The following is a 24,693-nucleotide window of genomic DNA, read 5'->3' on the forward strand; positions in this document are numbered from 1 at the left end:
ACAAAGTGATTCAAACTTACTATTACTACTAGTTTGAATACTTGCTTCTAGGGTATGGAACAATAAACACATAAGATATCCAAAAGCGTTGTCTTTCAGTTAAATAGGTTTCACCCTTTACCAAGAATAGGTTTCACCCTTTACCTTACACCCCATTCGAAACTAAAGTATTTCAAATTATGTATTTCAGCTTTCAAATCTTATCACCATAGAATACAAATGGTAATATGTAGGGACGAAAAGTGTTTGCAATGAACACAACTTCTGAATTGTACATTTATAACAACCCGCATCATTTTCTCGAAACCGGAAATTGTTGAATTTAGTATTATCTTTGGAATAACGTTTTCAGAACGAAGCTATAAGAGATGGCGAAGTTTTTTTTTCCTCAATTGGTTTAGCTTCTTAGGGATAAGATATCCACGTGTTTAACTTGGGTACTTTCACTGATAAAATGTGTAACACATGCCACCAATTTGATACCATCACTTATACATAACAAATTGCAGCAATGTAACAGATATTTGACACTAGTTGTGTAAATTTTTTAACAAAACATACCGCCTTCACCCTTTTTCCTTCATAGCCATCACTTTAATAATTTATCCTGATTTTAATTATTACCCTGGTACTGAAGCAATGCTGTATTTTGGTTCGTCATTCCCACATTTACCTTGCGTTTCCACACGTTACGCTAACCTCATAACTTTCTGATTAACGCAAATGTTTTATGTATTTAAGTTTATCAACGTTTTAGTCCTTGTGTAAACAAAGTCTTTCTGTGAGTTTTTTGAACACTTGTTTATTTTCATATGTATGCAATATATTTCCGCTCCTATCCCCGTGCTCCTATCCCCCTCCTATTTACCCGTGTATGCCGAGCACCTTTTCTGTGCAAGAACGAAGTCAAAAAACAGGGTGCGCGGCTTACACGAGGAAATGTAGAATCGACTGAGCCACCAAGCATTTAAAATCACGTGCAGTTTTTATAAACCTAATACTGGAATATTCTGAGTAATTTTACAAGAGTAGAAAAGTTTTAATATAAAATGACAATTTACAGCTCATCTTTCCTCTTACATATACATCATCGGCCGATCACAAAAATACCGTACATGTACTACCATCTATTTGTCAAGTCTTCCACCATGCACTAGTTTCCAATAAGGATCAATAGATGGCTATTGCATCTGATGACAATCGACTAGGTTGCAGTGTACTTGGAAATTCTTACTTTGGCCACTTTTAGCGCTCGGGTATCCTTTTGTAAATACATGGCACTAGTGGTATTTGAAGCCCAGTCGGATTTGTTATTCGGTGAAGCAGGTACTATAAACATTCAAGTACCCCGTGTTACGTTGGTGAGTACCGATATACCATATATGAAAGTCTGTGATTTGTGTGGTTTTACGTGCTGTTATTAAGAACATAAACATGTGTGCCGCGAGTAAGATAAGATCATTTACAGCGGGAGCAACACTGAAACTGATGGGAATCGTGCCGTTGGTAGAAAATATGGCGTATCTGAATCGTGCATTCGAGATTGGAGAAAAAATAAAGAAGCTTATCGTATGGCTTTTCGAGTTAAAAAGGTAAAGTATCCCGCACTAGAAGAGCAGATGCGTAACTTTGTAATGAGCAAAAGACAATTTGGGTACGCACTGTCAACAGAAATGTGCCAAGTGAAAGCCATTAAAATTCCCAGGGAAATGGGTTTAAATCCAGGAGACTTACAGCCAGCAGAGGATGGATACAACTTTTTTTCTAAAGACATCGTCTCTCACTCAGACGAAAAACAACAATCGCTCAGCGTTTGCCAGAGGCATACGAGCAAAAAGTGATCCAGTTCCAGCGCCACGTTATCAGACTACGGAATGAAAATGCCTATTCATTAGAGCAAATCGGCAATGTGAACCAAACACCTGTGTTTTTTTGATATGCTACTGGTTGTTACTGTGGAGAATAAGGGACAAAGAACATTCTCCGTTGTAACAAGCGGTAACGAGAAGCTGTTTGTACTTTTATGCTTTGCATATTAGTTGATGGCAAGAAACTGCAGCCCTTTGTTGTGTTCAAACGAAAACCACTGCCAAAAGGAATGGATTTTCCCAGCAAGATTCTTGTAAGAGCACAGACAAAAGGTTGGATGGATAATGAGTTGGTAGTAGACTGGCTGCAGTGTGTTTGGGAGACACATCTAGGTGCTCTCCACCGTTTGCCTTCTACTATGTTGGTTCTTGATAGTTTTCGTGGACACTTAATTGATGTGATTAAGAAACGTCTTCACAAAGGGCACACAGATTTGGTTGTTATTCCCAGTGGATGTACATCTCTACTGCAACCTTTGGATATATGCATCAACCAGCCTTTCAAGAACCACTTGCGGCGACTGTGCACTGATTGAATGGCAACTGCAGTACACGAAACTACGCCAACTGGTCGAATTAAGAAACCGGAATTTCCCTTTTTTGTGCGAATGGATTATTCAAGCATTGAATTCAATTCCAGAGGATCTTGTCGTCCGCAGCTTTAAAAATGCTGCATTTCCAATGCCAGCGATAGGAGCGAAGACTTTATTCAGTCCGATGGTGATACGTGCTCCAGCTCCTTGGGAGACGACGGCGACGAAGAAAGCTAGACACGGGAGTGATTTCTGTTAATAATCACAGTTTTGTTGGATTGTCTCTGTGTATAACGATTTTAATTATGAAAAGTAGGATGAAAAATACATAGTACTTTTATTTTGAGAAAATTGAGGTACGTTGCTTACACGAGATTTTTTTAATATTAACGTTCAAGAAATTGGAGGAGCCGGCATACACGCGTGAATACGGTATTACTTCAAGTATGAATAATTATGTCATTAAACCTGCGTCCCGTTCAATGAATTTAATACATATGTTTGTCACTAAAGTTTATTAGTTTGTAAAATTCCAAAATACCAATGATGACACATCGTAAAGGAAATTCGTTTTGGATGTATAATAATTTAAGTGAGTTATAATTGTTCCTGTGATCATGGAAGTAAATTGGATATTGGAACACGCCTATGAATGAAGTACACTTATATTATTAAAGTAAGACCTGTTTCTCAGCTTGCAATCGAGTTAGAAAGAGAAATTGTCTTTTGACCAAATTCCCAATAGAGTTCCCCAGTGTAACATATGTATCTTGGTACTCTCTTGCGTTAAATCTGATACCAAATATTTATATGTAGATACAGTTTGATAGAAAGAAAAGAACATTTTCTCGCTTGGGGAATAGAATTGATATGGAAACTCTGATAATTGTCTGCTCGACATTTCTATAAAGATTTCCTGTAACAGAACAATAGCATCAGAGTTTCTCACAAAATGAAACGTGTGAGTGCTTAAAAACACCTAGCATTTAAGATAGAATAACAAATATAATACGCAAATATCTTCCAATTCTTGCCGTATTTTACACGCAATCGTTTTTCGATTCCTTTCGTGCTTAATATTATTTATTGATTGAAAAATCAAATTTGGCAAAACACATGCTAATCCATACAGGTGAAAAACCTCACACATGCCCAGACTGTCAAAAACAATTTAATCGAAGAACAGATTTGCGTGAACACATGCTAATACATACAGGTGTAAAGCCTCGCACATGCCCAGAGTGTAGAAAGGGATTCAGGCGAAGTTCAAATTTAACAGAACACCTGTGAATATATACTGGTGAAAAATGACATACCTGCAAGAGTGTGGAGAGCAATTTATTCGAAAACCAAATATGGCAAAACACTTGTACATACACAAAGGTAAAAGAGGTCACATGTGCGGAGACTATGGAAAGCGATTTAATCAAAAATCAACTTTGGCAAGACACATGTTACTACATACACGGGAAAAATAACAGATATGCTCAAAATGTGGAAAGCTGTTTAGTCGAAAATCAAATTTACAGGAACACATGTTATTACATACGGATGAAAATCCTCGCACATGCTCTGTGTGTTAAATAAAATTTAGGCAACGTTCAAGTTTAGCAAGACACATGTTAATACATACAAGTAAAAACGTCACACATGCTCAGAGTGTAGAAAAGAGTTCACGACAAGCTCAGATTTAACAAAATACATCTTAATTCATACTGGTGTAAAACATCCTACGTGCGAAGAGTATGGAGAACAATTTATTCTACAATCAAATTCGGCAAAACATATGTTCAAGCACACAGGTAAAAGAAATAACATGTGCGGAGACTGTGGAAAGCGATTTATTCAATAATCAAGTTTAGCAAGAAATATGTTATACCTACAGCTGAAAAATCACACATATGCTCAAAGTGTGGAAAGCTGGGTTAATACATACTGGTGATAAACGGCATCCGTGCGAAGATTGTGGAGAGCATTTTAATCGAAAATCAAATTCAAAACACATTTCAATACACACGAAAACTTTCATACATGCCCATAGTGTACAAAAGGATTGAGTCAAATATTGCGTTTAAAAAACACGATCGTACATATACGTAAAAACGTCATACGTTTCTAGAGTATAGAACGGGATTCAATCGGAGTTTAGTTTTAATAAAACACATTCAAAGTTGGTCTGCTATGCAAGAGCTCGGATGAAAGAACCGAGCATACAACACTATAAATTGAAAACTGCTTTTACCATTAATTCGCTAATCCTGCCTAAATACCTCGACTAAAGGAAGCTAGCTATATGTTACTTGTTTATTATATTGTTTCAGTTCTTAATAACACGAATATTATACATTTCTTGGACGGGATGGGATTCGATCTGGTGTCATAATAGTTGAACAACATATATTTAGCCTCTATCTACGGAGACTCTTCTAAATTTATATTTTGTCTTAAATTTCTTGATTCTTTTGTAACAATTGCGAGTTTCACTTAGAACCAAAAGAAAAGAGTTTTGCTCTTTATTTTACTATTTGCATCTGAAATCATGGTTACAAACTAATTTATACTTGGCAGGTAATGTAAACACTAGGTTCAAACCAAGAAATTCAATATTTTAGTCTAATTTGCAATTTCTTGCTCCAGTTAATTTACTGGAAATTGTCAATTTCCCTTTTCAATCGCGCTCTGCTACTGCAAATGTCCGTGGAAAGCATGACTGCCGGGACACATAACACCGACTATAATTTTCCTTTTTGCTTATATTTTTTGCTTTCTTATATATTTTGAAAATATCTTCATGAACTGTTTGTTTTCTATTATTTTCGCTCACCAATAACAGAATTTTATCCATAAATCTAGAGAAAATGGAATAAATGCGACAAATCTTGAGTTACATTATACATGCCATTTTTAACATAGTTTTTACATATTGATTTCTAAGATATAGAACAAAAATGTAAATACATGAAAACATATAATACTCTAGAAGATGCGATAGGGCTATTCTATATAAGTTATAAAATTGAAAAAATCATTCAGCAGAATTAGGTAAAATTCCATTCCGTTCTTACAATTTTTTCATAAAGTACGTAATCTTGAGTTACATTATACATGCCATTTTTAACATAGTCTTTACATATTGATTTCTAAGATATAGGGCGAAAATGTGAAAACATGAAAACATAATCTCCAGAAGATGCGATAGGGCTATTAAATTCTATATAAGTTATAAAATTGGAAAGTTCATTCAGCAGGATTAGGTATAATTCCATTCCGTTCTTACAATTTTTTCATAAAGTACGTAATGCACTTTAAAATTCATAAGTACTGGTACAATGTGATAAGTAAGTTAATCTTATGAAATTATATCTTAAATGTGACAAATTTGATAAGAACTGGTGTAGCCAGGAAATTTCTAACTTACTCTTGGCCCTTCTTAGTGCAGGTAACCGTCTTGTAGCGGGTCCTGCTACATGGAGACTTTCCCATTTGTGGCCCAAATATTAGAAGACTTCCTTAGCTCGCAGGGTCTAGGATGGTTTGGGGCAATGGCACACTAAATTTCAGAAACATGGTTTTATTAAACCCTTAAGTGCATTCGCTCTTACTAAGACGCGAAATTAATAACTAGTGGAAAATCTTGGTGCATCTGGCAAAACCTATAATGATGTAATTGTTCTGTTGCCTAATGAAACATGCTTGATTCGAGTATGTCGTTATTAAAGAATAAATTGATATCGTGTGCTGAAGTTTCCGATATGAGTGTTTCGATACTATACAGGGTTTTTTTTTTAAATCTTACGGATTTCATTTAAGTTCAGAATTTCTAACTGAAGTACAATTTTCACGCGGTTTGTGGCAAATGATCAAAGAAAAATGGAAAATTTATCGAACTATGTTTACTGGTTTAGATTCACCCAGACTAATATCGCGCATGCGTCAAAGAAAACAGCAAATATTCGCCAGTGTACCATACAATTAGAATGAAATGTGGTGCGGTGTGGATATTTTTCTTAGATAGCACGTTGCCAAGGTTCATACAAAACAGCAAGCTTGGCTGGTGTATTGGGAATTGTGCTATACAGTTCTGTGTTAATGTGTGAGTAAGATCACGACACATAGAGAATAGTATACTCTTTGGAGCAACATGAGTTTATCATTAAAAGATTTTGGAGAACGGAATCTGCTGTTCCACGCAAAGGGCATTTAGAATCAAATTACCTCCACGTTCTGCTCAGACAGAAATATAATATGGCCACTAGTGAATAAATGGGAATAAACAGGACTATCTCTGAGTGAGATAGGGAATCATAGGACCCCGCAGACTGATGTTGTGGAACATATCAGTTATGGTACCGTAGCTAGCCCAAGAAATCTCATTGTTGTTTGTCGCAAGAAATTGACTATAGCAATTCTATGTGTGTTTTATGGGTATTACCACTAACACTTAATTTTTATTCTGCGATTTCGCTTCAAAAGTCCAAAATCACATTCCAGTTCTAATGTACACTGGCAAATATTTGATGTTTTTCTTGAAACATTGTCGGTATTACTTCGGATGAATTTAAACCATTAAACATAATCTCACAAAACTCCCATTCTTACTTGATCATCTGCCAAAAACCATATGGAAATCGAACATCAGTTAAAAATTCCAGACCCAAATGAAATCAGTGAGTTTTAAAAAAAGTCACCTTTTATTACACTTATCTCATTGCGGTGTTCCTCCTGATAGTAGCACATTCGACAATGAGATTTTGTGCTTCCGTGGCTGAATCCTATATTGATGACAATTTAATCATTGTAATTTATATTGTTTCAAAGTAGGGTTCTTACGGTATACCTTGTGCGCCAGAGTACGTTGACTTGGACTGACACTTGACTGGCGTTTGGTTACAAATAATAAATTTCTGACTTTCTCAGGAGATATGTGTAAAGGTTGCTATAATAGTCTTATATATATTATACGGAGAATTTAACACTTTAGGTCTAACTCACCATTGTATCGTCATCAGGGAATTTATTGTATCTCGCAGAATTAAAATTTACCCAAACGCTTTTCCTCAAACTAAAATATCAAGCTGCCATTCGCGACCTGTCTATATAAGAGTTCCGCTTTGCCACCAATAGGATGCATAGTAGTACGCATTTAAGATTATATTATCTAGGCGCCAGACTCGTATTTGCAGTCTCCAGTTTTGGAGCCCTGTACGCATGTATATTGTGACTAGTGATGGGTAAATTCCCGGGAAGAAACGTGTTTCAACATTTTATTAACATTTGCGCATATATATTTATGTTCACAATATTGCAAGATACTGACTTTTCTTTACACTTTTGCATGTAACATTGCCACATGACCTTACGACCTTTCTTCCTACCTATTTCTCGAAATTTCATGCGTTAATTCACACATAAGAGAAATCCGAGTATCTCTACAGAAATTCGAGTCAGGGATAATGACTGGCAAATTCCACGGGAAGATATTTTTAGGGAACATGCCCTGGAAAGATTCCCCAAAATGGAAATTTTCAGGGAATTTATGTACAATCACAAAGAAAATTGCATTCTTTTAGTATATTGTGATTTCAAAATCAAAGTAGATTTTTTATCACAGTATATTATTACTGTTGTCCCCCGAGGATTCTTTAAAATCTATATTCTGAACGGTATTATGTTATTTTATTAACATGTTATTATATTTAGAGAGTATTCATTAATGTATGTTTACTTACAATATGTTCTATGCGAGTAAATGTGTGGGAAAAAATGGTATAATAACTCCAAATACTTTTACACCACTAAACAGTTTAAATTTATATGTAAGTGGAGTTTCTAAACTTGATTCTACTACTGATATTATAAACATATATTTTTAAATGTTATAAACAAATTAGTTTGGATAACTTCCAGAAGACACATGTTTCACCATTTTATTAACATTTCCCCTTACATATTTATGTTCACAATATTTGCAGCATACTGACCTATCTTAATTTTATACTAACATCGCCACACACGACCTTTCATCCTACCTATTTCTCAAAAGTTCATGCGTTTATTCACATGTAAGAGAAGTCCTAGTACATTATCAGAAATTCCAGTCAGAGACAGGAGACAGACCGACGTCTATTACTAGCGGTGGTTCGTGGTTTAATGATAGTATTTCATCTATATTTCTACATAATTTCTACATTACTAACTGGTTCCTTTTCATCGTTTGTAAATTACCACTCTCTACTTTCTAGTGCAAACGCAAATGGAATTTAAAAAATCATATTATTAGTTATGTAAAGTATAGTCAAAGAATTTTATTTTTTTAACCTTCAAATTATTTAAAACCTACAAGTAGATCATAATAAATGAAAATAAAGTAATTAGTTATATGCTTCTTATAATTTGAAAGTTAAGGTAAAGAAATAGATATAAATTCTTTCCCGGTAATTTATATACTAAGAAAAAAAACGGGAATATTCCTAATTTTTATTTTCCTTCCTTACTGGGATTATTCCCACTGCCAATCACTAATTCTGACTGACTGGTTTATAGAATGATGAATATAGTATTTTATTAATATTCACATACTACATGACTCACATTAAATTCACGCTTGCTTCGTTTATGACCCGAGTATGAAACACCTGGTACTAAAATTGATGTAATAAATGAATTGTATTTATTATATTGTACGTGAAATTGAATCTTGCCTGGATAACCAGCAGGTAATCACGCAATTACGATTAACCCTAATCCACTGAGAATGAAGATATAAATTATGAGAGGATACCTTCTTAAGAATATTAGTATTATCAATAGAAAAACACACAAGGCTCTTATGATTATAACATATTTATTGAATGAGACAATCACTATAGTTCATGAGAAGTACCCTAGTAACATTGTTCCTCCAGTTCTAATATTTATTATATGTACTTGAACAGAAATGGACAACTGAACAAACGAACAAAACAAATAGATAGTGATGAACGTCGACTCCATGCACCCTTTAAAATATAAAATTTAATCAAAATCGTGAAATACAATGTGTTATATTAACATTTTATTGTTGATATCTCTCTTCTCCCAACAGGTCACCTTATATTTATAATATTTCTCCAGATGTGGTGATGAATGTAATACTTTGTACGTGTAAATAAATAGATACAGATGTCACTGAATATCAACTAATACGTTGCTGGTTTTCTATGCGATAATATTGTAAACACTAGGAAACATGAGGTATCTACTTACCTTACTATTTATTCCTCACTTTCAAAAACGGATGACTTTAGCTTTCTTATATTTTTTGTATATAAAATTATGGTCATACCACTGGACATGTACAGATTGGTAAACAATGATACGGGTAAATATCGATTTATATACTTTCACCTAAACAATAATATTATAGGTAATTTGAAGTGTGAAGCAAGTACTTATTATTTTGCTAGCTATTCTTTACTCCCAATAATGAATAACTTGTGTATTTTTAGTTTATTTTCGTTTCATTATGGCAGCATGAATTTATACTGTACAATGCGTGGTGCACGTGTATATGTATCAGAAGGTCTGGTCAGAACACTTAATATCCCATAACTAAACATTAGATTCACTATCATTCGTTTCACAAATAACAACTACTCTATATCACTCAACAGGTGGTTAATATATAATTAGATTCTTCATAACGCGTTATAAAACTCTCGAAACGCCAAAGCTGGAAAAATATGCTTCCACCCTCAGTTGTTGACCGCCCGTACGATACAGCGTCGGGTTCACTCTCTTATTGGTAATAGTTTTGTTGCTATATGTGCCTTATCTGTGAATGGTGTTACAGACTAATCTTTCAGAAAGAGCTAACACCTTAGGCCACAACATTGCGTATATCTTTGACTGCACACAATCCTGCAGCGTTTGCTCGTTTTTGGGCAAGGTTAGATTGGAATCTGTTGAACTTCAGCAACACTACCAGTGACGATACGAGCTTTAATTTTCATGGGGGCAACGAAGGGGCAGAGATATTTTATGGGACTGCTATTTTCGGGTACAAAAAATGATATTTGTATGATCTTTGACTTACATAGAGTACAACGTGAATTACGTTGTTGTTTTCATATTACATAATTGTAAATTAATCTTATTTGAACTATCAACTAAAGTAACGTCTGTTCATGAAATATATTTCAATGTAACTTTTGACAGCCTGAAAATAAAGAGAATGACTTCTACATATACTACAAGTATCACATTCTTCTATATTATACGTAGTACAGTGAAACTTCCCTTAACGGACAGATTTTTTTGTCCCGGCAAAAATATATGTTCTCTTACGGAACAAAACCCTCCCTTTTACGGACACTCTTAGATACGAACGCGGACAGTCCTTTTTTACCCCAAACGTTTCATTAACATCTTCATAACGGACAGGAATTATTCTTGGTTCTGCGATATTTGACAGTAGACAGAAAAGTCTTTTCCCCACAGGTGTATTTATCATCAAACAGAACAACTTCAAGCTGAACTTGAAATGCTTCTTTTTTTTCGGCCTGCAATAAACTGCTCTCTGGTGGAAATTCTAGAAAATCTTCAATAAGCACTAACACTCATGCAGGGTTAGTTGTATGGTCAAGAATTCTATGCGGATCTTACCTTCCCTAACAAATTTAGTGGTTTTTCCTCTGGGTCTTGCATCTTTCCCGACAATTTCATAGATAACAAAAGAAACATTGTTTATTTTGCGATAACATTTTTCAATGAGCAATGTTTTCTCTCTCACTTTTTTTGGAAAAGAAAAGAATTCTTTTGTACAAATTGGTGTCTCAAACAGTTGAACAATTAAAGAAATTTGCCATTAATCGCTGTGAAATAGAAGTTCTCCAATTGATCCAACAGTTGCAAGCAAATTTCGAACAGAAACTAGTGTCCGTAAGATGCACACGGCAGAGAACTACTGCAGACTTTTCCCCAAGAAATTTTGAGTTGCTTCTCCATATTTTCAGTATTTAACCATAATATTGCATACTTTTTAAAGCAATTTTTACTTTTAATATAGCCGGTAAGTGAATTCATGGATTTTTTACAGGGTGATGACATGTCCTTATGAAACTTACCATACACGCATTATCATTTGCAGTATACGAACATATTAATACATTTCCCAACAATAATATTATTTAGCAGAAATGAATTTCTCCTTCATCCGAACCAGTAATTCAAGTACGTACTTAATAGAGTATTTTCATATTGAACTTTACGTTTTTACGATCATACATAATGTATTTACTGTATATTACTGCATACAATTACCATTGAGAAAATTATTTTTTTGTAACCTCTCTGTAACGGACAAAAATTCCCGTCCCATTGGTGTCCGTTATTCAGAGGTTTCACTGTAGTCTGTTTTGATATTTCGAAGTTGTACCGGAAAATGGTAAAGGGAGGACATTTGATGATTGTACAGCACACTACATGTCCCTATGGAAATAATAGTAGACCAAAAGTATACCTTCGTTAATAAATCGTAAAGGCGGATTTTCATGTGTCCTTTACCTCCGTGAGTTGCGAGCGATTGTGCTAAACAGCCAATGAAATCACGCATCGGAGATGGCGCGCTACACTCGCGTCAGAGTAGAAATTTGTTCAATTCTGACGGAAGTAGCGCGCGTACACTATTGTATTCACTGACTAACATGGCGGAAGTCGCAAACTTTCTATTTTACGCATGCGCATTAGCTAGGGAGTAGTAATTTGGCGCAATACACGCACGGATGTATGAAAACGAAAATAATTTACGGTGAATACGCTACATGTGATGCTTCCGTTCTAACGCGGGCATGAAAATCCGCCTTTATTCCTTTCTTGTCATGCGCTACAGAGAACATATCCAACACTTTCGACAACACAAGAAGTTTACGTTCTTTTCCTTTCCCCAGAATAGTAAAATACGTTCAGCATCTTATATCCACCAATCTATTCTGAGCAATTTATTGATGATGCAGTTATGATGTTAAGACTTAAAGGGAAAGCGAAGGATCTAGTGGTGATACAGACATATGTACCGACGACTTCGCATGCAAATGAAGAAATAGACGAAAATTATGAGAAAATAAAAGAAATTATAGATTGGGAGAAGAAGGGTGCATGCGTAATTGTAATGGGAGATTTCAGTGCAGCTGTGGGAGGAAAACAGGAAGATAGTATCGTAGGCAAATATGGTATAGGTGAAAGAAATGAAAGGGGAGAGGAACTAGTGAATTTCTGTACACAGAATTCACTAGTAACTGGGAACACTTGGTTCAATCAGCTCAAGAGAAGAAGATATACACGGAAGTCACCAATAGACGGTGGAAGATATCAAATAGACTATGTTATGATTCAGGACAGGTACCGGAATAGCTTAAAAAAAGCGATGACCCTTTCCGGGGCTGATATTTTCTCTGATCATAATCTCGTGCTGGCCGAAGTAGATATTCAACTGAAAAATGTAGACAGAAGAAAAGTAGGTAACAAAGTGTTGAATACTGAAAAGGCGAAAAACGAGGAAATAACAAAACTTTTCGTTGAAAAATTCGAAGAAAAATATTCAAACCAGAAAAGAATAGGCACAGATAGTAACGCACAGTGGGAATTCATAAAACTTCGCTTACAGCAGGCTGCAGAAGAAGCAGTGGGTTACCGCGAACACAAAATGGCTAAGAAACTATGGGTTACAGGGCAGATGTTGCAGAAAATAAGGGAAAGGAAGACGTGGAAACAGGTTGATACAGAAGAGGGCAGAAAGATGTAGAGAAATATGAATAATGAGTTACGGAGAGAAACAGACAGAGCAAGGTAAGAGTTTTACAAAAGAAAATGCGAGGACTAAGAAGAAGTAGAAAGAGTTGGGAAATATGAGGAATGTATAAGGAGGTGAAATACGTGGAATTTCGGAGGAAACAAGGGTGTATTACGATGACAGTAAAAACAAAAATGGGAAGGTAGTCAGCGACAGAAATGAGGTCATAAAAAGATGGAAATAATACGTGGGAAACTTATATGAGAGTACGGAGAGACCGTGTAGCCTAAATGTTGAAGTAGAAAATGAAGTAGGCGAGGATGATAAAGGATTTAGTATTCTTCGGGATGAGTGTGAAAAGGATGTATTCGAGATTAGGAATGGAAAGACAACCGAGATAGATAATATATCAATCGAATTCATTAAAAATATAGGAGACAAGGGAAAGAAAGAATTGTCCCGACTATGCAATAAAATACACGAGACAGAGGAGTGACCCAAAGACTTCCTGAAGAAGATCATGATACCGATGGCTAAAAAATCGAACTCAATGAGATGTGAGGATAAAAGAACTATTAGTCTCATATCTCATGCAGCTAAAATTTTGCTCTGAATACTGAACAGAAGGTTATATGGAAGAACAAATGTAGAAGTTGAGGAGGAGCAGTTCAGGTTCAGAAGACGTAAGGGTACAAGAGATGCTATTGGATTATTAAGGACGATCGGTGAAAGATTTATAGAAAACTTAAAAGAGGTGTACGTTGTATTTATCTATCTAGAAATGGCTTTTGACCGCGTGAATTAGAAATTGTTGTTGGGAGTTCTAAAGAAGATAGGTTTGGAATGGAAAGATCGAAGACTCACAAGAAAGTTATACATGAACCAACAAGTAAGTGTTAGGATAGGGGAAGAACTGACGGAAGAGAGTGCGATGGGAAGGGAAGTTCGACAAGGATGCTGCCTCTCGCCAACACTATTTCATGTCTATCTAGAAGAGATGGTGAAAAAGAGTTTCTATGATGATGACGGCTTTTCGGTAGAAGGTAGAATGATTAGATGCATAAGATTTGCAGACGATATGGCACTTGTTGCAGAATCTGAAAAGGAAATCAATAAAATGTTAGAATACCTGAGGATGGGCATTGAAGAATGCGGGATGAAAATAAATGTTAGAAAGACAGAAACTATGGTGATTGGAACGAAGAGGTCTGTGTCAAATATAAAAGTGGGAGGGGAGAAAACGAAATAAGTGAATAATTTTCGATACCTTGGTAGTATTCTTAGTAATGACATGAAGTGCGAACGTGAAAAAAAAGCAAGGATAGGAATGGCAAAAGAAGCCTTTAGGAGAATGTAAAGTCTGTTTTGTGGGACATTAAATAGCGAGTTGAGAAAAAGACTCTAAAATGCTTCGTATGGAATGTTGTACTGTATGGGGTGGAAACGTGGACATTACGTAAAATTGATGAAAAACGACTGAAAGCATTCGAAATATGGGTGTGGAGAAGGATGGAAAGAATTAGTTCGGTCGAGCGGAAAACGAATGAGAGAGTGTTAAAAATGGTGGGGGAGAAAAGAACACATTTTGATATTGTTAAGAAGAGGAAGAGAAACTGGTTGGGACATTGCCTAAAAAGAAATTGTATCATGACGTCATAGAAAGTATGGTGGCGGGAAAACGAGGCAGAGGGCGAAGGAGACTACAATCAATGGATGATATAAAAACGGAAAGATCATACGTGAAGACGAAGAGGTTAGCGGAGGACCGTGGAGCATGGAAGCTTCTTAGCTGCTGCAAGTGACCTGCCAGTAAGGGCAGAACACGTATGATGATGATGATTCTGAGCAAGACACTTAATTTGCTTCAGAAAAGAAAACATTCTTTCACATCCAGAGCTGAAAACTGGTATTGTCAGAGAAATTGTTGTCCGTTTATGTATTTCATGGAATGACAACATCTACTTCCTTAAGAACGGATGAAATCCAATAAATGAACTACTTTTGCCCCACCTTCCTCGCATCGTTTTGAAGTTTTGGATAATATTTGCATTTCAGAATTCAATGATGTAAGATCACATGAATATGATTTGGTGAATGGAATAGCTACGTGAAAATTCAGAAAAGCGTCTGATTGTACCAAAAATATACTCATATACTCATAGAAGTAAGAAAAGAATTGCTTGTAAATTTCATGTCGATTTTATCCATAATTATAAGGAAAAAATGACATTGCAACGATTGTTCATCATTGTAGGAACTGGCACTGCTAGACACTGTTCAGTTCTGAAAAAAACTTGTGAATTTCTCTGGTAGATTTATCTTTCTCTTAGACTTGACAGTAGATCTCCCTCTCATTTCCTGCTTACTTGTTAAATTGAAAAATACCTAAGAGTTGAATTATTATTTAACACTATATACAGAATCCTAAACCTTGGTACAACCAACAATACACTCATCCATTTTTTGTTGCATGTCTGCACTTCAAATTTCAATTTAACAAATATGGCTTTTCAGTCAATATTCCTTGTGAATACGATTGATCTGGGATAGATTACTTGTCAATCTCGTCATGAAACATTCCCTACGAGAGCAAACCTGCAATTTAGTCAACTATATGGTGAAATGAAATGAAATGAAATCTTTGTTTTACGTCCCACGGTTATGCCGGTTAAGCTAAAGGAGACGGTGATGATGAGAGATGAGTGAAATGGTGGAATGAAGAAAGCGGGAGGAAACGGGAGAACCCCGAGAAAACCCACGAGCACGGTTTTTGTCCACCACAAAGTTCACTTGGCTACGGGACTGGAGAAATACAGCAGTCGTTTCCCCCCGTGTTCGGAAAAGACTGCGACCTTAGTTTTCCGAAGTAGATGAAGGCTGATCTTCCTTTGGATTGAAAGATGCCTCATCTCGTCTCCTGTCATTATTTTGATATATTCCGTTACGTCCTCGATTTCTTCCACGATAACGGTTTCTACCATTCCCTCGATATCGATTATTATACAGATAATTATTACTATTATTGTTATTGTTATTATTATTTCTACTTTCAGTTTGAGCATAGCTTAAAAATTAAGTTTGACAGCTACTGTCAACATGTTCTGAATTACGATTAATAACTTTAGGATGCTTAGGGAATACTTTCTTTGTCGGAGGCCTAACTTCATGCATGGAAGTATCCTCAATCCCAGATAATAACGCTACTTTACTCATTAATTCATCAACACTATTATATTGCTGAACAGACAGCAAACGCATGCCCCTAGGCGGTAAACAATTCAAAATTAATTCCGCAAGTACCGAAGTACTCGGGGTTTCACATATATTGTAATAACTTTCAACTACAAACCAAATGTAGTCTAACAATGAAGCGAATTTTGTCTTATCATAACGCAAAGATTGCAACGACTTCTTCTGTGCACGCTCTATCTGAGGCGAACAATACTGATTCTTAAAAAGACGCAAAAGTCTTGATAAGTTTTGATTTCAGGAGCTACTGAGCTTTACCAAGCAAACGCGGCTCGCACCATACAATGTTCTACGACCCGTAATCGGTCTCCATCAGTAAGTGAATACATACTTAAACATTTCTCAAGATCCCTTAAAAACTTCCTTGGGGCTTCAGGTTTAATATCCCCAGAATACGAAGGAAAAGATTGTAAATCTTTCTGTTTAATCGCAAAGGGCAATGAACTTGGTGTTATACCACTGAAGGTGGCAACACTGTTACGCGGTATTTGACTATTCGGTACAATAGTAGTGTGGAAAACACTAGGATCATAACTAGGCTTTAAATAGCTAGTATTAAACACCGGTGGGCTATTACCAACACAAGAAGTGATCCCTTTCGACACCGACCATGTGACAGTGTCAGTAGTACGAGTACTATTACTTACATTATTATTATAATAAACAGAAGAATTGACATTTGGAAAAGTATTTAAAGCACTGACAACCACTTAAGTTTCACTAGGGCTAGCTGGCCACTCATATTTAATATATGGTTCTGATTGCACAAACACAGGTTTACTTGAATGACTAACAGAACTAGTAACAAACACATTGCGTTCAGCAGATGTGCCAACAATAGTATTAACAGGCAAATTATCCCTTGACTCAGAAAACGACAAAGGAGGGTCAACACTAATGCAAGGACGTTTACAGGGGACACCTTCCTTACTCAGGTTCCCACACTCAACTGACGTAAATTTGGGTTTCTGTAATTTATCCACTTTATTAATCAAAGTTAACACTTCAGAGAAAAGCTTAGATTGACTAGTATTACCCCTTCTAGTTCAATTTTTACCTCATCATTTTCATTTTCAAGTTTTTTTTATTTTATCAAAAACAACCTTTAATGCTTTATGATGAGACTCAGCCTCAACACGAGATTCCACAGATTCAACACACGACTTAACAGACTCAATGTATAACTTATTATTTTCAATACACGACTTATTATTCTCAATACACGACTTATTACTATCAACTTCTAATTTTATATTGTTTAACTGCACTTGCAAATCCCTTTGGTTAACAATTAGAGAAGTACAGAGATTTTCTACACTACCTATTCTTTCATCAATCTTTTGCATAGTAGTGGAAAGGCTATGTACATTCTCAACAATGCCCTCCTGAATTCTAGCATTATAGCTTCGTTACTTTCCTTTATACTTTCTACTTTACTATTAGTATTAGGATTACTTTCTTCTATCTTACTCAAAACAAGAGCGAACATTTCAGCGAGTTCATTCGCCTGCTCTGTCCCTTTTTCGCTTCCTTGCGGGGACTTGGGCGAAGAAAAATGTTTGGGAGGTGATTCGTTCTCAAGCTCCAACACTTCAGGAGAAGTATGTGCGTCACATTTAGGACAAATCCAAACAAAAGAATCTGAGCTAACAGCTTCAAAAACACTAGAAGTATCCTTTAACACAAACAAAGTGTGACCATTCGTGACACCTGTCACAAGATATAGCACGCTTCTTATCAGAATCAATTTGTTCCGCGGCAGCAAGAGGCTCGCTACAACAAACGTAAATAATATCATCTCCATTAGGAGGAAGATTCCTCGACTCAGCCGACATCTTACTTACTTATTTATAAATCTAATGAACATATGTGAGCTCTATCCAATATATCTCTTCAACACCAACGCGACAGTCTCTATCACTCATTTCTTCCCGCATAACACGACAACAACTAAATAGTGTGACATTTTAGACAATAAAATAATCCTACAGCTGCGTTCGCCAACTTGAGGCGCAGCAGGTGAGATCCTGGCTGGGTCGTCAACTTGAGGCGATACACTTTATGCTAATTCGATTCTATGACTGGGTAGCCAACTTGAAACGATCAGATGTACAGTAATTAGAATTCTGGCTGAATAAGTAAACTCGTAACGACATTATAGACTCGTGACTAGGAAGTCACCATTAGGCTATGTTGTACAAGTTGCACCAATCACTTACACCTTTGTTTATAGTGGAAAGGAAAGAAAAAAAATTGGGTCGCCGATAAATTCCTTTCTTACGCTACAATTATAGAACAGTGAGGACAACGCTATTTAAATCCAGACTCTTGCACACTAATAGCATCGTCGGTACGGAGAAAGAGAAAGAAGGAAGAAAAAAATAATTTCGGAACAACACCACATATACCTTGCAAATCATGTTTATTTAACTCTCTTGTAAATGCGTATAATATTGGAATTGGCATTAGTGAACATGGACAGCTAAACTCAGTTGTCAGAGAAAAAAAAATCATCTGTATTCAGTCTTCAAAGATTCCAGAAAACTTCTAACGCCAACACAACTAAAAGATGAGTAACAACAATGTTTAAGTATTATCCATAATAAGAGCAGAAAAGTTTTTTACATTTCATGACCAAATATTCGGACATAAATATCGGTAGGCTGCATCACGGCGAGTGAAGGGAGATTAGAAATTACATTACTGTTTACAAAACATCTCACCGCAGAGGGAGTAAGCATGTGGCTGTGTCGAGTAACCTTCCTCCCTAAACACATAACGTTTACACTACCTTCCGCAACCAACTATTAAGAGGACATTTCCCTCGACATAACTTACAATTTAACAGCGGCGGTAATAATAATACATACTGCAAAAACATTATAGGAAGTACAAGACCAACCAGTAAATTTGTCTCTACCTCTGACACCGTCACATCAAAGTGTGAGTGCTATCGTATGCCCACCGTCGTCGACGCGTCCTAATGAACTAGTAAGTAGCATTATAGCTAGAGATATGACATGAAGACAACTAGAGGATTTACATAGCATTTGTTGTGTGGCAATTTAATACTTGGATTATGAACTATATACCGGGTGAGGCATTTAAAACTGTTTTTGGAAATATCTCGAAAACCAAAAATTAGATTTTAAAAAAATTGTAATAAAAGTTGTTCGTCTCAAAGGGGGACATCCAATGATAACACACTTAACCCCCTTCCCCCACCCCCAGGGGCGAGTGGGGGGTCAAGTTTGAAATCTTAAATAAGAACGACCTTTTTTTATTGAATATTATTATTTTACGTGAAAAAATACGTTACGTTTCTTCCGAACATTTTTTTCGTTGCGTCATAGATGGCGCTGTAATCGACAAAAATCAAAATGGCTTACAAACGAAAAATGCGGCATTTAAAACTGTTTTTCAGAATAACTGGAAAACTACTAATCGGATTTTAAAATAGTTTTAATAAAAGTTGTTCGCCTTAAAGGGGGACATCCAATGATACCACAGTCGACCCCCTAACTCCACCCCCGGGGGCGGGAGGGGTGTCAACTTGGAAATCCTAAATAGGAACCACTATTTTTTATTGCATATTCTGATTCTTCGTCAAAAAATACGTAACTTTTGCATTCAACATTTTTTTCGTTGCGTGATAGATGGCGCTGTAATCGACAAAAATCAAAATGACTTACAAACGAAAAATGAGGCATTTAAAACTGTTTTTAGAATATCAGGAAAACTACAAATCGGATTTTTTAAAAGTGGTAATAAAAGTTGTTCGACTCGAAGGGGGACATCCAATGATACCACACTCAAGCTTCTACCTCGAGGTCCCGGGGGCGGGAGGGGGTCAACTTTGAAATCTTGAATAGGAACCACCATTTTTTATTGCAAAGTTTGATTCTCCGTGAGGAAATATATAACTTTCGTTTTGAACATTTTTTCGTTGCGTAATAGATGGCGCTGTAATCGCCAAAAATCAAAATGGCTTAGAAACGCAAAATGAGGCATTTAAAACTCTTTTGGGAATGTCTGGAAAACTACAAATCGGATTTTGAAAAGTTGTTGCAAAAATAATTCGTCTCGAAGGGGGACATTCAGTGATACGACAGTCGAACCCCCATCCCCACCCCCCGGGGGCGGCAGGGGGTCAACTTTAAAATCTTGAATAGGAACTATCATTTTTTATTGCATATTCTGATTCTCCGTGAAAAAATACGTAACTTTTGTATTGGACACTTTTTCGTTGCGTGATAGATGGCGCTGTAATGGACAAAATAAAGATGGGTTACAAACACTCGGCAAAATTAAAGTTAGTTATAAAATATACATCAGATTAGAAAAGTTAATACTTGTGATATTTTCGGAAATGCTACCAAATTACACCATACGTGATTCCCCCTCTACAATCTCATATTAGAAAGGCAGTTATTCTAAAATCTGTAATGATAAATCGGTGTTTTATAGCAAAAACACTTGATCCTCCAGAACCTAATACATTACTATGTCCACATTGTTAGTGTAATTTCTGTTACAGATGTCACTTAGAGAGAGCATTTGGAAACACTTAAGGTTTGTTTTTATCAATGTATTAAAATCTAGTTTTAGCGTTTCTCAGGAACAACGACGTGGATGTAGTAATAATTATGCCTTCGGGAAGCTTTTTTAATGTGGGTTCCCTTTCTCTCACCATCCGGAGCAGGACGTTTGGGCATAAGGCCGTTTCAGCGCAAGATGTTTGGGCTTAAAGCCATATATCTAAATAGGTTAATCTACTTAAAGGGTTATAATTATAATGTTTTTCATAACGAAAACCCGGATGTTTTCGCACTAAAAGCCTTGAAAATAGACACTAACATCACAAATACTATGTCATAAAAAATAACTGCACAACTTAAGAAGTTCAGAAAGATGAAATTTGACATCAATTTTCTAAAAAACAAATCTTCAAAAACTAAATTTTCGTTACGTTATTACAGTATGCCCTATGGTAATCAGTCTCAATTACATTAAATGCTTAGGCCTAGTTTTGTTCTAGTAAATTTTTGTATATGCTTAATGCAGAAGGAAAAAAATCTTATGTTACATTTACCATGACATTATCATTGCATGACGAAATTATGGGCCAAACCCAGCAAGTACCGCAAATCTGCACAAGATTTAAGCCATTTTAAAGAGAGTCGCGTGTAACTTACAAACGTAATGATTTAGAACACTTATTTTAAATATATAATACCTATAACGAAAACATTAGTGCAAGTTTATTAGTAAACATTCAGTATAACCGTAGTTATTAAAATATAAACTTTGGTGCAAAGTAACCCCATAGCTTTGCACAATATACAATAAAGTGTGTTCGACATAGGAACATAATTTTTTTTGTGCAATGTTTTCCCTTCAGTATTTATACATTTTAATTTCTACACAAACCTGCATGCAGTCTACAAATATTTATATTAGAATGATGGTACTGGTATCAGTACTTAGTTTGAATTATCGATATTTGTAAAGAAATTTTGTATTTTCTGCTACCGGCACAGGAACCACATTCTAATATTTTAGCATATGCCCCACAAAAATGCTAACTAAGGAACAGAAAAAAAAATCCCCGTGAACTGATTTGCCTTGGATAGGGTCTATTCCTTATGTCCAAGAATATCATCCCAACCGTAATTAGTGGGAGATTTACGGGATTTGGGACTTTCAGGTTGAAACCCACCCAAATTGCACGATTCCTTATTTTAAAAATCTAATGTTAGTCATTTCTGTGCGTATAAGCTGAAATCCTAGACATTTCTAGTCTAGTTATTAAAAAAAAACGAAGTCTTTGTGAGTAAAGCCTCTCTCAGACTACTTTTCTGGATCCGCCATTGTTCATAATTTATTTTCCAAAAAGAAATTCATTCCAGCATCTTCCTAAATAGGAAATTTACCTAAATTTAGAATGCAGGAGATTCCAGTAGTAATAATTTCCTATCTAAGCGGTATTTTGGACCGGTGCAAAGTAACCCCGAGTACAGACTGAAACTCCCTTCTCCCAGTTTTACTTTTTTATGACTTTAAAACGTTTCACATTTCAATTTCAACTAATGCATCAAAGTTCCATTATACACGGTAGTATTCTACGAAACTGACTTAACTTTGACGGAAAATCTTGTACGTGATATCTTTCAAATTTTGGCGGCCTTTACAGTGACTGCTTTCCATACCTCTACAACAATGAATCCTCTCGGTAATTGGAACTGATGTTAACCGCCAACATTATAGCCAAAATACAGTTAGATACAAATACAACTTTCTGTTTTCTGTTCATGGTTTTGCCGACAGAGAACTGTGAAACTCTTCATATTTTGCGCAAAGTAACCCCTGATGTGCAAAGTGTCTTTCGGTATTATACAATATCAAAAGTTTCAAAATTTCTGTACAACAGTACGAATTTTTCATCTGCCCGAATATATTTTCTTCTTTCCATGGGAAGGTTTCTTCTCGAAGCATTGCCTCGTACACCTTGTTCTGCTTTGTTCTGTCCTTCGAAGTGTATCAATAAACTGCCAACTCGATCAATAGCGTTCCTTTATGTTAGATATGTTATAAAGGACAGAAGTTTAGTTTGGGGTAGGCTGCCTACAGTAAATTTTATTTGGACCACTCCTCCTATTTCAATGAATAGCTAGTGCCTACTTTTATGAAATCTGAAATAACATTCTGTTAATACAATAGTCTCAACTATCCGGACTAATGGGTAGATCGAATAACAAAAAAGCATTCAATAAACACTCACTTCCTGAAACACCCACCCATAGCGTTAAAAACTTAATTTTTATTAAAAAAACAGCTCCTATTCATTACTTAATAAACATTTCCTATGTTTTGTAACATTCGTTTTAATAATTTATTATAGAAAAAAACAAAAAGGAAAATATGTGCAGTGTTGTAAATATTTTAAGTCACATTTTTAAAATAACTAAACGTTAAGAAAAAAATTTTTTTTAACAAATTACATGCTCTTATTACATATATCTTAATTTATTAAAAAAATATTCTTCCAAAACTAAGTCGAATAGTACGGAGCAGGCCGGTAGCCAGCCCAAAAATGTAGGGGGACCCGGCTGAAGTTAGGAGGGACCCAATCCAACCATATTATAGTTCATTTGCAAGCCTACCGTGAAAATGTTAAAGGGTTAGGAAAATTTTAGGGGGAACCATCCCCTAGGCCCCCTGAATACAGGCCTGGTATGGAGATCTGATACATTTTTTATTTATTATTATTATTATTTTACTGGTACAGATAAGTTGTTCATGACGTGCAGAACTTTGCTGTGTTCAAGATGTTATTTTTAGTTTTTGCAAAATTGTTGTGGAAGTTTTTTTGAAATTTCAAGTGCCTATTTTCATATTTTAGTTCCTAAACATCCGGATTCCAGTTATGAAATACAGTATATATAGGTAGGAAACCTATTTATACAAAAGGTTTTGTGTCCAAACATTTCGCGCCTAAGCGGCCGCACTTAAACATCTCGTCCCCAAATGTCATGGACCAATTACCATCGAGCTGCTTGCTTCAAGGCGAGTCCTCTTTTTTCTCACCATCGTGGTGCTTGTTTTAGGAGAGTCTCCTTGTTTCTCACACATCTCCATTGTTTACTGAAACAAATGTTCGAAATGGTGTCCGTTTTCTGCAACTCAACATTGCAAGTGTTACATGTACAGAGAGTCTAACCATGGATTGCGACGCACGATCGCAGTCTTTGCTTCATAGACTGTAATTTGAATGATAAAGAATGTATCGCAGAAAATAGTCACCATTTCGAACATTTTCTCATCACTTGTCAACGGCGTTTAGGGATGGGCAGAAGCAAGTTCGAGAGAGTTTTCTGTGAAACTCAACTCGACTAGAAATAGATTTCTTTGAGCTCGACTCGAAACAAACATATTTGAGCAAGAAAAATTCTTTCCAATTCGACTCGAATTCGGGTCGAGTTACGAATCGCGTCGACACAAAACAAGCCAAATCCTGGGTGTAGCTTCAAGTATCCTACATAGACAATATAATTATTATCAATGATGCTATTGTATATAATAATAATAAGAAGAAGAAGAAGAAGAAGAAGATTATAAACAGTGTTTTGAAGATTACTGCCCTATCTATCACGCAACGAAAAGAATATCTTAATACAAAAGTTGTGTGTTTTTACATGGAGAATGGGAATCAGGAATAAAAAACGGAGTTATTATTTAACATTTCAAACTTGACCCCCTCCCGCCCTCCGGGCTT

The 24,693-nt window shown here is 35.8% G+C and overlaps 1 protein-coding gene across 1 annotated transcript in view; it reads right to left on the minus strand.

Annotated features, from left to right (window-relative positions):
- The window catches only part of LOC145676620 (uncharacterized), a 94,173-nt gene that overhangs the window by 35,267 nt on the left and 34,213 nt on the right, over nucleotides 1-24,693 (minus strand). Inside the window, 1 exon segment of the mRNA XM_081747453.1 lies at nucleotides 17,832-18,128. Within this exon segment, the coding sequence (XP_081603579.1) occupies nucleotides 17,832-18,128 (297 nt within the window).

Source organism: Thermobia domestica, unplaced genomic scaffold, assembly GCF_964235325.1.
Source record: "Thermobia domestica unplaced genomic scaffold, izTheDome1.hap1.1 HAP1_SCAFFOLD_245, whole genome shotgun sequence".
NCBI classification, from domain to species: Eukaryota; Metazoa; Arthropoda; class Insecta; order Zygentoma; family Lepismatidae; genus Thermobia; species Thermobia domestica.